The 13,379-nt window shown below is 37.8% G+C and overlaps 1 protein-coding gene and 1 long non-coding RNA gene across 3 annotated transcripts; one reads left to right on the forward strand and one right to left on the reverse strand.

Moving 5' to 3' along the window:
• Positions 1-71: 71 nt before the first annotated feature.
• LOC105180903 (aminopeptidase N) lies at positions 72-8,778 on the reverse strand. 2 transcript variants are annotated; one of them, XM_011137238.3, is made up of 12 exons: positions 8,529-8,778; positions 6,753-7,307; positions 5,770-6,279; positions 5,220-5,421; positions 4,566-4,722; positions 4,369-4,450; positions 3,537-3,916; positions 2,889-3,166; positions 2,577-2,764; positions 1,889-2,194; positions 1,726-1,804; positions 72-1,102 (listed from the first exon to the last, which is right to left on the reverse strand). In XM_011137238.3, exons 2-12 carry the CDS (start codon positions 7,292-7,294, stop codon positions 884-886), a joined length of 2,943 nt encoding a protein of 980 aa, XP_011135540.1. In that variant the 5' UTR covers positions 7,295-7,307; positions 8,529-8,778; the 3' UTR covers positions 72-883. The 2 variants fall into 2 exon arrangements, with proteins under 2 accessions (XP_011135540.1, XP_011135541.1); XM_011137239.3 differs by having other exon boundaries at positions 6,753-7,357.
• On the forward strand, positions 7,369-11,853 carry LOC112588131 (uncharacterized). The gene is made up of 3 exons (XR_003112580.1): positions 7,369-7,446; positions 11,459-11,657; positions 11,767-11,853. It is a non-coding gene; the product is annotated as an uncharacterized LOC112588131 (long non-coding RNA).
• Positions 11,854-13,379: the final 1,526 nt, after the last annotated feature.

Raw genomic sequence — 13,379 nt, forward strand, 5'->3', positions numbered from 1 at the left:
TGCGTTTAACACGTATCGGTTCGTTCGAATGGGATCTGAATTTACATTCCAAATTGCGCATTCAGCCGAACTAGTGGAACAGAATGGTCTTTTTTATTAAATACATTTTACAATAAGGAGAGCCCGAGGGTACAATCAATCGATTGTAGCGAGCGATGTTCTCATGGTGTTTGACCTTCTATAAAAAAATATGCGCAAACATCACAACTCGGTTGTATCTCAATGAAAACTCGATGCCAAGTGTCACAAGGTAATACATATAATTGTTATAAATATCTATATATTAAGTAAAAGCTATTGTGTAGGGGTGGTATAAATAGTATGTATTTACAATGGTATCATACACAATTACGTAATTATATTATATACCTCATTAAAAATGTTATCTATGATTAAACAGTAATTAATTTCGTTAATCTTATAGTATGCAAAACGGATTTGAACCATGATACGTCGACAAGTGCGACGATATTTCGGTCAACATCGTCCCGAGAGAGAAGCGTCCTTCATTTCCTCTGAAAAGTGTACCAGGTGTATATCGTGGTCGTAACTTGAAATCGCAATTGATGTAAAATTGCCGAGGTTGTGATACACCGATGAGATATTGCACTTTCCTCACGTTCAACATCGAAATCACACGACGCGACGAATATCTCCGCGCCCGAACCGTTGTTTTTGGTGAGGCTGAGAGAGAGAAAGAGAGAGAAAGAGAGAGAGAGAGAGAAAGAGAGAGAGAGAGAGAAAAAAAAAGAAAGAAAGAAAGAAAGAGACAGAGAAGAGGGTCGCGGGAATTCGATAAATTCGACTTGATCGATCGAGGACATTGCAATGAGACGAAGAACTTCGGCGCGTGTGCGTACACGAGTTGTATTGGCTGATGTCTCTAATAGAATCGCGCGATTAGCATTGGAATAATCATAAGGAAAGACATCGCGGTGATGGAAGGCGCGGAGTTTCCACCGTGTGTGTCTTTATAGTTTTCCTTCAACCAGTCCGAAATAACTTCCTCGTGCTTCTCGATCCAATCAAGATTATCTTTTCCTGTTATCATTCCAACGAGTACGTCCGTCTTCACTTGATCCCGCATCACAAGAAGCGTCAACTGAAACGCAGAAATAGCCATGTCAACCACTCTCAGCGATATTATCATTGAAACATCGAAGAAAAGACGGAAAGAGAGCGGGGGAGGAAGAGTCCCGGGCGTTATTGTATATTTTAAAATTACGACGCGCAGTATTGATGATGACAGAGTCCACTACATCGACGTGATCTCCCCGGGTATTTCGTATTGCGCGAGATTGCGAAACATCTAATCAATACACTCTCAGATAAGATACAAGCGTGATCAAGGACGAGATAGAAATGGCGTTTCTAATTATTGGAACTTTGTCACACGAAAGATACGTTATCGCGCCCCGGTGTCCACATATGGCACTTGATCGCGGAGCTGCCCGGAAAAAAGAGAAAGAACAGAATTCGTATACTGGAAACGAAGTAAAACGTAGAACACGCGCATGTCTCGAGGTCAGGGCTCGCGGTGTACGCTTAATTATTGAACGGACAACATTGTACAACGATGAAAATCAAGCGTGGTCGATGTCTGGTCGAGAAACCGCATCGCGCAGAGCGGGGAGAGGGATTGCGTCTAATTCGATCGCGTTTCTCGGGGAAAACCGAAACTGTCCTGTGAAAATGCAGATGTAAATTACACGTGACTGGCTGTACCTTTCCGAATTGTTCCTTGTTGGTGATTCTATGAGCGAGGAGATTGACGTGCGTGGTGAGCTTCATTTTGTTTTTGTCCCTGTGAGAAAAACACATAAAATCTTTTCACTTATCCGCCGTAGCGTCGTAATGACAAGATAAAAGAGCGTAGAGAGAGACTCACTGGGAATGGATCTTCTCTATATTTTTGTTTATGAAATCCATGAGTATGTCGAAGCAGCCGGCGTTATTGCTGTAAATCGTGTTCAATGTTTCGAAAATACCGATGTCGGGCTTATCCTCGAGTGATAGATCGAGGAAGGTCTCTATAATCTTTTTAGATTGAACGCAACCGAGACCGTTCAGGATCGCCGCTTTCTCGCTCTCATCGTTAGTGTTCTTGTATTTTTCCAGAGTCACATTCCACCTGTGCTGGTCAGCGTATCGTAATCCGGCGCAAAGTATCACGTCTCGCAAGTCTGCCGGTAGCCTGCGACAAGAGAACGATGGTCAGTATGTGAATTTGGGTCTGTTCTTTTTAGCTGCACTGCTGAACTAGTGCAATAAGTTGGAGTGAGAAAAAATATAGTTGTCTCATTCTAACTTATTGCACTAGTTCAGCAATGCAGAGAACAGACTAACTAATTGTTGCAAGTGTCGTGTGTATTGCGATACGCGTTATCCCTCTGGAATCTTTTTCCTCTCTTTTCTGTCCTCTTTTCTCAGATAATTGTTGCTAATCTTATTGTTGCTTACCGTAACATGCTTATCGTGAACGTGGCGTGACTAATGCTAAGTAACGGTGCGTGTTTAACGTACTAATATGTTTAACGAATTCATTTAGATACAATAGGTTCTTGAGAACGACTTACTTCTTCTTGTTTTCCAGCCAATCCTTGAACATCTCGTCGACGTAGTTCTTGCAGTCTTCGAGTCCGTATCTGCAAGCCGTGTTGATTGCCAATTCCTTGCTGAGTTGGAAAACATGCGTCTTGTTTTTCGGTGTGTCCGTGACCTTAACCGCCTCCATGTATCCTTTCAGGTTCTGTGCCACGTATTTCTGAAAGATTCGACGAAGATTGGGAATTAGGAAGCCTCAGATTCGCATAGTTACATTCTCACTATTCATGGCCGCTCGATAACGAACGCGACAGTGGCACGTATATCTCTCGTATTCAGCTCACCTGGAAGATGTCGTAGTTCGGCATGCTTTGCAACATGCGGTCCATGTAATTTAGATTTCTGGCAGCCGCGTACCATGGGATGTAATCAGTTTCTCTGTGAAGATATTCGGTGATCTGCAACGCGACGGGGTACGACAAGTATCCAGCGCGAGCGAGATTCAACGAATCGTCGATCAACTGAGCGCGAGTGACCGGACTGATCTCCTCGTACTTATCCGAATTCAAATGCTTTGCCAAATTTTCCCAATTAGTGTCGTCGTAATTCACGCGGTAATATCCTGCAAAGAAGTAATCGATTGCGATATTCTTAGCTTGCACCTCATCGTCACCTTCTGCGCGATAAATTCGTGCTTGTATACGTGAGCCGAAAACTGCAAAAATGGTGCGGATCGTTGCTAGACTTTCGGTATAAAGCATTCGTAACATTTTACCGCAAATATGCACATGGAACATTAATATGGATAGATATTTGTGTAAAGTTTATTTATCTCGAAACGAGGCGTGCTAAAATCTTCGTTGTGCTGTTGATCGCTGATAAAGGAAATTTCAGACATAACATAACATCAATATCAGAATAATCAAGCCGTTCGATGTCACTGACACCATTGGCAGTGAAGATTGCTAAGTGATATCAAAACGTGGGTGTACCTGTTTGAAGATTATTTAAAATAATCCAGTTGGATGCTTTCAGTGCTTTTTTTATAGAAAACTGGCCTTTCTTATTCTCCAACCAATGCGTAGGTGCAGTCGTTTCGATTTTGGGCTTATCTTGCGTTACATAGTTAATTGGTATGAACCATTTGGTCGTATCTGCTTTCGCCGGTTTATACATGAAGAATCGTTCCTGGGTTATTAACACATTATCAGTACCGTTTTCCCTCTTAACGTTTACAACAGGGTATCCAGGTTGGTTTATCCAAGTATCCATGATGTTTGCAACTTCATGAGGTAATTTATGTTTCTTATTATTTTTAAGTATTTCTTGCATAGATTTGAAGAGGTCGACAGGTGTAACAGATTTGTGCATGCTGCAATTATAAATTAATGTAATTATCTTATTGCTTCAATGAGTATGTGTGTATGTGTGTGTGTGAACGCACTTATCAATTAATATTTATTTTCTTAATTGATGAGTGGGTTCGAAAGTACTAAGTAAACGTAATGTAAGACATATTTATTTAAAGTAATGTAACATATTTGTTTAAAGTAACATATTTATTTAAAGTAACGTATTTATTTAAAGTAATGTAACATATTTGTTATAAAAATAATGTAACAAATATTTGTGAGGGAAGATATTATAAATACAATTATTTATCATGTTATCCAAATTATTAAATATTAATGAGCATCCACGATTAGCAATTATTGGTCATGTATGTTTAAAAATATCATTTTAAAGAAGATTCTTTTTTGCTTAAAAAATAAATTTTTGTATAAATATTTAATAAATATGCAATAATTATAACGTATAACTTACTTGTTTTTCAGATAGTGGTTAAGTCCTTTTTTGAAAATATCGTTCGTCAAGAAGTGCTGCATCATGCGAATAACAGAAGCGGCTACGAAGAGAAATAAAGTAATACGTTAAAATAATGATAATTTACTTTTCTTATGTATGTGTGTATATAAATATATATTCTTCTCTCGTTGTAGGTAAGAGATGGGCTAAAATACCTTTTTTATAAGCGATATTGTCGAACAAGCTGTTAATTTGTTCAGCAGTCCCCGCGTCTTGATTCATGCTGCGAGTGTTCCTGCTCGCGTCGGTGACGAATGCGGACTCTTGCAGATTTTTAATGACAAATTGGTCCATAAGACGCCACAATTCTTCCTGCGTATTAAAATTTACTTTGATTGGCAAATCTATTATTTGTTAAGATTCTACGGTTGTTAGAGACGTATATCATTTGTTTCCTCTTTTTTTCCTAATACCAATTTTTTTCCACGAGAGTTCGCAAATGCTGACTCGAATTTCACGGTAAAATAAATCGACCATAATATTAATGTCATTGTTAGTCGTGTCTCTTATTGATATAAGTCTGTTTGTATTTTAAGTTTGCGTTAATTTTTTGATTAACATACTTAAACATGGTTTACCCAGGAATAAATACGTTCTTAGCGTAAGTTTTGACTGTAGTGAAGTACATGTACAAACATAGTTAAACATAATCACAGATACATGTATGGATGACTTTTGATCAATAATATTTTACTAAGCAAAAGAAATCTCGTGTTTTTAAATAGATTGTGCAATCCTATGTAAATTTCTTTTTTCTTATTATTTACTAAAATTAATTAGGAATTAGTAATATGTATTTTTATAATTACATCGTTCTCCGTAACAACACTGTCGGTAGTAAAATATTGGAAGAAGGTGGCAAAGCCTTCATTCAACCAGATGTACTTCCACCATTCCGGAGTCACTAAATTACCGAACCATTGGTGAGCGAATTCGTGAGATATCACCATTGCTATATCCTGCTTCGCTCGCGTTGTCGTAACATTTTTCGTGTAGAGAAGAGCAGATTCTCTAAAAAATAGGCAGAACGTTATTGTTAGAAGCGATAATAAGATTGTCACGCTCAACGGTAATGAATGTCAAATGTAGATTTAACTTTTTAACTACCAGAGAAAGAAATAATAATTGATACATTGGTTCATAATTTCATGGCAAATTATAACAAAGTTGCAGAGAACTTTTATATATCAAGTAAGATTTTGATTAACCTATTAGACGAATCGCAAATATTCTCAATAGCGAAGTCTGTTGTAGCTTCGAGTCTATCTTCAAACCGTGTAATAATCGCGATAAGAGATGTCGAGACGTGTCAATGCTTGAACCTTGATCGCTTCACGAATTCAAGATCTCGAATATTACCTGTACGTTACTAGACCCCAATTTTCCATAGCGCCAGGAATAAAATGAGGAATGGTAACTTGATCCATCTTTTGCATCTCCATCGAGTCACTCTTTTTCGAGGCTCCGCCATCTTTGTAATAGTTAATGTCAGTAAATGTCTCCAAGTTAGCCAGTGTTTTTTCTGCCTGCTCAAGGCTATACTTCGTGTTATCGATTTCGTCGGGTCTCGTCCATATGGCAAGATTTTCATTATCATTTTGTTTCGAGCTGTATTTCGATACTACAAATGCCACGAGGTAGGTGGACATTTTTGGCGTCTTTTCGAATTGCGTTGTCTTTTCTGAATAGTCTTGCGTTTTCTTTTCCTCTTTCTTTTCTTCTTTCTTCTTCTCTTGCATATTCGAGATTACGGTATAATCCGATGGATGCTTAATAATGATCTCAAACGTTGCCTTTTTATCAGGTTCATCCCAGCAAGGAAAGGCTAGTCTTGCGCTTGTCGGCTCAAAGTGGGTTGTTGCGAGCCACCTATAACACACAAGGAATGTATTATCGCGAGTGATTTTTTTCGTTTCAGACAGTTGCGGCTATTAAAGTCGTATATATTGTTTCGAAAAGAATAACTGCTGCGATTCTGATAAAAATGTGTTAATATTACGCCATGTAGCATAAAGTCTATTATATCAAAATTCACATGTGCTCTCTCATTTCACAGCGGTTTTTAGGAAATTTACATAGAAAGCGAAGCCTCAGTAATTTCCACTATAAGACAATTAGACGATTCCTATATTTCACGTAAGTTTACCGAGTAATAATGTTTTTTAAATAAAATCGATTCTACTGTACGTGTTTCATTTAAAGCTGACGGTATAAGATTTGTCTTCGATTATTGTAGGTGAATAATACAAAGATATATTGCTGTGCAAACTTTGTTCTCGAGTAAATTTGGAACGCAAATTTCTTGGCCGAATATTTTAACGAAAACATAATTGTCTGCTTACTGTTCCTCATCATCCTCCTTGTAATAACTTCTGTAGAATCCACGCATATTGTCGTTCAATTTTCCAGTGTATTCTATTTTCAAATAATAATTTTCAGGTTCAGGTGGGATATTATTCTCAAATGTGACTCTTATAAAATCTCTTTTCTTATCTTCTTCACTTCGAACTATCTTTGCCTTTACTTTCTCCAGCTCCTCATCCTTATCCTTCTTTTCATATTCTAAATAGACACTATCCGTATTTATATTCAGGTCCTTGGCATGTAATGTTATTACTTTTGTCTTCTTTGTAATAGCGAGAGTAATCTTAACGTTTCCATCAAAAGAAAACTTCTCTTTATTTGTTTCTTTAGGTACTTCCTCGAAGTATGGTTGCAACGTGATTTCATAGTTAATAGGACTTATGCCATCATTAGGTAACCTATAGTCCGTTGGAATAGGGTCATCATAGGGTATCGGTTCTACGTCGTCGAAGATAGGATCATGTGCCCAACACGTCGCCAAGGTAAGTACCAATGGTAGCAGGAATTTCGCGATCAACATTGTAGCGCTCTTGCTGTGAGTGGAAGAAGAACTTTATGTAGTCAGCGATCTATCCTATTGTTCCTGTTATGTAATATGAGTAAGACATGATTATCAACAGCTGCAAAAGTACACTCAACTTTGTGATATTTTTGTGCATAAACTGAGGGAATGTAAGTTTAAAAAAAAAATTCTCTAAAAGTATCGTTGACTGATTTAAAAAAAAAATAGGAAAAGAAGAATATCATATCACGCTTCAATTGGTACAGAAGCGCTTATGAATCTCAAAATCTAACGATCACTTCACCTTTGTTTAATATGTACGAAGAACAATGGCAAGAGAAGGCCATATTCAGGGTAGTTCTGCCGAATTTGATAAGTTATACTTTTGATGTTAGAAGACGATGTTAGAGCGTTTTCTCGGGACGAAAATAAGTCCGTTCGCGGACGCTTCGAATTTACCGGTGAATCGGTGTCGCGGACTAACGGAACCGGAGTCTTCGAAATCTGAGTTTCCTTTATTGTTCACTTGACGTGAATTTAGTTACACGACCCGTTTTAGTTTATACACCACTCGCCGTAACGAAAGATACGCTCGCTCCCGTGCTATGCGCTCTTCTTCATGTCTCGCTAAGCTCTCTTCTTCTTTTTCAATTTTCCGAAGTTTCCCCGATCTTCTCGTTAGACAGACTCCGTGTTCGCTTCCTATTGGTTGTCACGCTGCGCGGTATTGTATTGGAATGCTAAACACCTGTTTCACAGATGTAGAAGAAACGCACGTTTCTTCCATACAGACCGTCCCATGTGATGTAAACTTAAACGCGACGATATCTAAACATTCTTCTAACGTTTGGGCTACCTCTCGCCTTAGTTCGAATTTGAACAGAAAAAATAAATCACATTTTATAGTTTCAATATAGCAACGCCTGCATATGGCGGAAATAGCTCCTCCTTGAATAGGTCCGCTTGTGCTTCACAGTGTGTACGTAACAATAATTTTTCTCAACTGAGCACACATTCTAACCGTTACTTCAAGCCGTAAATATCGAATTATTGAAAATTATGGAAAATATCGACAAACGCGTCGAAATCGCGCGCACAATATGAATAGCGATAAAAAATACAGGCTGAAATATCAGGTTACATCTTCTTGCGACGGTCTTATTTCGAAAATTAGAGACCCGGAGCTTCTCTAAAATTTCACACATACTCGACTTTAGCGCGATCGATAGTCCCGATAACGGCAGCAACATACCTTAGAGGTAATCGAAGGTGGAGAGCTGAATGGGTCGGTGCCTCGTTCCCCGCGGAGGCAAGATTTATTGAGAGCCTGCCCGGCCAAAACCCCGAGCCTTATATGGCAGCAGCGGCAGAACGTATCGTAAAAAATACGTCGCTGCCTCCTCTAATCTTATCGCGACTGGTCTCTCGGTGCAGAAGGTACTATTCTCTTCGGGGGATGATCGGCAAGTGGTTTGTTCCGAAGGCGACTCGCAAAATTTTCCCGACAGTTTTAACATCGACGGCGCTGATAAGGCTTGATAACCGTGATACAATGGTATCCAGCCAATCGATGCCAGGCTTGATATCGGCAAATCCACCGAGATTCCACTTTTTTTTATCGTCAATATCTAACGGAACGTGCTGAGTGATATTGTTTAAGCAATACCCGTCGTTCCATATCACGAGTCCGCGAAATTGATTATCACGTGTTTCTGATTTTTCATAATTGTGAGCTGACGCAGAAAGAGTTTAAGTGAAATTTCGTGTTAATCTGACAACATTCTTTTACCTACCGACGTGTAGTTCCTTTTCTCGCTCTTTTCCTCCTTGAGCTATGACCAGGTATCGAAAGTTGCGCAGTATTAAGCAACTTGACGATTTTAAAAAGCTACAAATCAATTCTTTTGAGCGAAATATTGTTAGTTTCGGTAGTTAGTCGGTAGAGAATACACATGTTATATGATGTATGTACAAACGTATATATTTTTTAACATAACACAATGTACAACAACTGTGATATCGAGTATTCATCGAGATAAACATAAAAGACAAAGAAGAAAGACAGATAAGGACAGATTATATAGTGTTATATAGAATATTATCGACTGTACGAATAAGCGCCGTGAGTCATCATTTGTGAAATATTATTTAAGAATTTGTGAAATATTATTTAACTTCAGTATAGAGATTTTCTTCTTGTCTTATATATGTGTATGCATATAACGTGCAAATATGCGTATTTTCTTATAACGTTGTTTGTAGATCAGTATAACTCTTTTACAAAAACCTGACTGAACATGACGTAAAAGAAAGAGAGTCTATCTTTAACTGTATTGGATTAAATTACAAATTACGTATTGGATTAAATTACAAATTACGTATGTCACGAAAGATTCGAGCGAGTAAATAAATTTGCATTAAGACAGTGGTTACTTCATATAAAGTCGTGAGAATCGTCTATAATCGCGACCTTGTTTATCGTGTGTGCTATTTGTAAAGTCCCCGATTTGTTTTCAAATGGTGAATAAGTATCTTCCACTTAATTTGACTCCGTAATATCCAACTTGTCGAACGTTGAAAGTCGTCATGTTTAAGGCATGCTTACGTCAACAACGCCAACAACACTGACGTGCGATCGGATTTTCGACGATGATGTAAATCAAACGTTAGGATATCGAGTTCTTCAGAATCTTTTCCCTTTCAGTATCCCTCAATTAATATTGAATTTTGCTAAGTAAGGTATAATTAATGAATTAATGAATTTATTTATTTATTTATTTAAAATGTAAGAATTAGCTATAGGATAGGATAACAGATAAAACAGGATAACTCATGATGGTAAAAGAAATAGTAGTGCACTGAAATGTACTGAAATGCTAAATTAATTTTTAGTTATATATGCAGAATAGAATGGGGAAAGGAAATGAGGGTGAGAAAGAATGGACGGATGAATGAGAATAAGGTGTTATGCTCATCAGGTAAACCAAGTCTCTTTTTAGCTGTGAATTAGCTGAAAACTAAATATATATCTATGTACTAAATATACCATATATATATAATATATTTATATATTATATATATTATATTATATATATATAATATAATATAAATATAATATATATAATATAAATATATTATATATATTATATATATATAATATATTTATATAATACTGAATTTCGCTAATGTGATTGATTTTTCGCGAGCGACTCCGGTACGCACGACCGTTCGTGAGTTTAGATTATCGTGTGCTAGATAGCTCTATCTGTTTGGCGAGATCGTGTTGTATGTGAGAGATATGATTAACGGAGTTACGTAAGAAATGGTCGACAATATGCACTCGATTCGAGTAAAGTGATAAAAAGTATAATGTGTTCGTAAAATATAGACGATTGCACCTCAACAGTTTTTCTTTCCTTGTAAACAATCTGTGTAGCAAGTTCTACGTTTTTTGTTCCGACAATTTGACGAACCGTTTTACTGCTTGATCGCATTTCAAGACCATCGGTCTGCAAAACTTCATTGAGCCCTTCGTCCGTGTATCCAAGTTTCTCAAAATTCTTGATCGTTCTGGGATGAAGTTGTGTACCGTCCATTGTAGCAAGTAAGTATGTGGAAAGTGTCAGGGTGCAGCGAAATATAGTAACAAGTACTATTTCGATAGTTATATTGATAAATATTGATAGTTGGATTCGAAAATATGAAGCTGCAGTTGGAAAAATTGATACGGCAATTTTTTATTTGTACTAGGTCTATTGGAGCATTGCTTGTTGCTCGTTGATCCCTACAGTGACCAGTTCTCTTTCTCACACACCCACACACATATACACACACTTGGAATTTGCATTTTACGTGATTTGCATTGAATGTGACTTATGCTGATCGATGAATCACTCGATGTGCGTATGCATGCGGAAGCGAGTTGAGTCATATGAATCTATTTGTAAAAATTAATTACGTTCATCGAAATATCGAACAAGACAAAGCGTATAATAATTCTTCTTTTTTAAATTCGAAATAGTAACTCGGCAATCTCTTGATGATTTTTGCATAGTCGGTATCCACTTTATTTGTTGTTGATCGTTCGATTTTGAGATCACAGATGAACGACTGGTTAACCTGGCCTTGGTTTCGTTCGGACAAGAGTCTAACAAGAGTCTACATATTTGTTGTATATTTAAGGCAATATAGCGACAACAAACATCTGCAAGAAGAACACATGGGGATATTTCAAGCATAAAATAACTGACGCGACATCGATAATTTAGAAAAATATTGAACATTGGTATCGGCACAACTCACAGATTATCGAAGTGATGAAATTAAGAAACGTCGTTATCTACGTTTTACAATTGTTCACAAGTTATACGAAACGTTTGAGGTAAGAATTTAATCTTTAGATTAAGAAATTATCGCTAAAAGTTCTGTTTGTTACTGCAGACACAATATCAGATTAATATAACTATCAACTATTAACAATCTATTTTCAGCAGAGCGGTCAAAGTGATAGGATTTTCAGAGGAACGTAATAAGAAGAAAAAAGTCGTTTATTTTTTTCCTTAATTTTCCTTAATTTCAATGCCAATTGAAAGTATAAAGTGCACCGTTATAAATTGTAGTGTACTTTATAAAAAAAAAAATTATTATATAAACCGATCATTTCGATTACTTTTTTAATTTTAATTCGAGGAATCCCGATCGTTGATATTTTCACATTTTGATTTCCCGGCTTTTTCGTTTTTCTTCCCAACGTTAGATCAGACGCTTCATGCGCGGTTGGCCGATGCTAGTTGCCAGTTGATGACGGTGTTGAGGTTTTAGGCGCAACTTGCTGGGATTTGCATGTAATTGCCGCAGGCTACATGTCTTGCCTCTAGGCTGTGTCGAGGTTTACCTACGTTCTATACACCTTGATATTGGAAGCCTAAGCGATGCTCTAAGTTTGGTCGTAGGACTGCACATGAGTTCCTTACAAACCTGTTACGAGGAGTTTGCGGAGAAGAATAATCTCGCATATAAATATTATCCGTCAAGATTTAAAGCACCACCGTATTATCTATACGTTATTAAGGAAAGATTATCCCAACAGTGAGGTTATGCACGGCATCTCGATAAATCCGTCCGATATAAACGGAAGTTACAAAATTATCACGGACATATCGCTTCGTTTTAGTCATAAATAAATAATGTGTGTGCGATCCCCACAAGACGACGAAGCGAACAACTTGCGATTACTTATCGTTGCCTCCTCGTTTCGTCGATGTATCTTTTAATTCAGTGAGACTTTTCGGAATCGCCGAAGATATGTGTGACGATCTCCTTGATGCTGCGATAAGAAGCTCGGTAGTAGAGTGTTTCAATCGTAAGTAGTACAGGCATACCGTAGACCGTGGCGAATGGAGAGCTATATGTATAATTGAAAAGCTGACACGGCGGACGACTTGAAGGAAGTTGCAGTCGTGATTGGCCTGCATAATGAAGAAGCCTGAACGCCATTATACTTGGTGGCGAGCTCAAAGTTCTATGCATCTACCAGGTGGGTGCCATCTTCGTGACAGTTTTGAAATATTGCCCCGCTAACAAGCAATCCCCAAACTTGGTAAGTTCGTTTGGATTGTCACGGTCTTTGCGCGAATAAAACGGCGAACCGAATGTGTGTGACCGCGCGCGCGCACACGCAATTTTCTCCGTCATTGCAAAGTTGTCACGCGGTAGTCGTGACACTTTGAAATTACATTTCGATGTTCGCTGCGCGAACGCGTAATCTCGTCTGTTTGCGGTAGCGAGAGTACAATTGCCTTGAGTCAATATACTGGATAAGAGGAATGTGCGTGTGACATTTAAATATTTAAGATCAGTACATGTAACGCCGGATTAATATATTTCAGCAATTATTGACGAACGCATTTGACCAGAAATAGCTAATCGCAACTCCAAGCGTTATTTCAAGCGGTATGGTAAGTTCGATAAAAAAGGTCTGTCAACACTCAAAGAACGTACTTGGAATAAAATTTAGCTACAAACTGTAGACAATATCAGTTCTTTCTCTTCCCCCTTTCTCTCTCTCTCTCTCTTTTTCTCTTTCTCTCTCTCTCTCTCTCTC

The sequence above is a fragment of the Harpegnathos saltator genome, unplaced genomic scaffold (assembly GCF_003227715.2).
Source record: "Harpegnathos saltator strain DR-91 unplaced genomic scaffold, Hsal_v8.6 scaffold16, whole genome shotgun sequence".
NCBI lineage: Eukaryota > Metazoa > Arthropoda > Insecta > Hymenoptera > Formicidae > Harpegnathos > Harpegnathos saltator.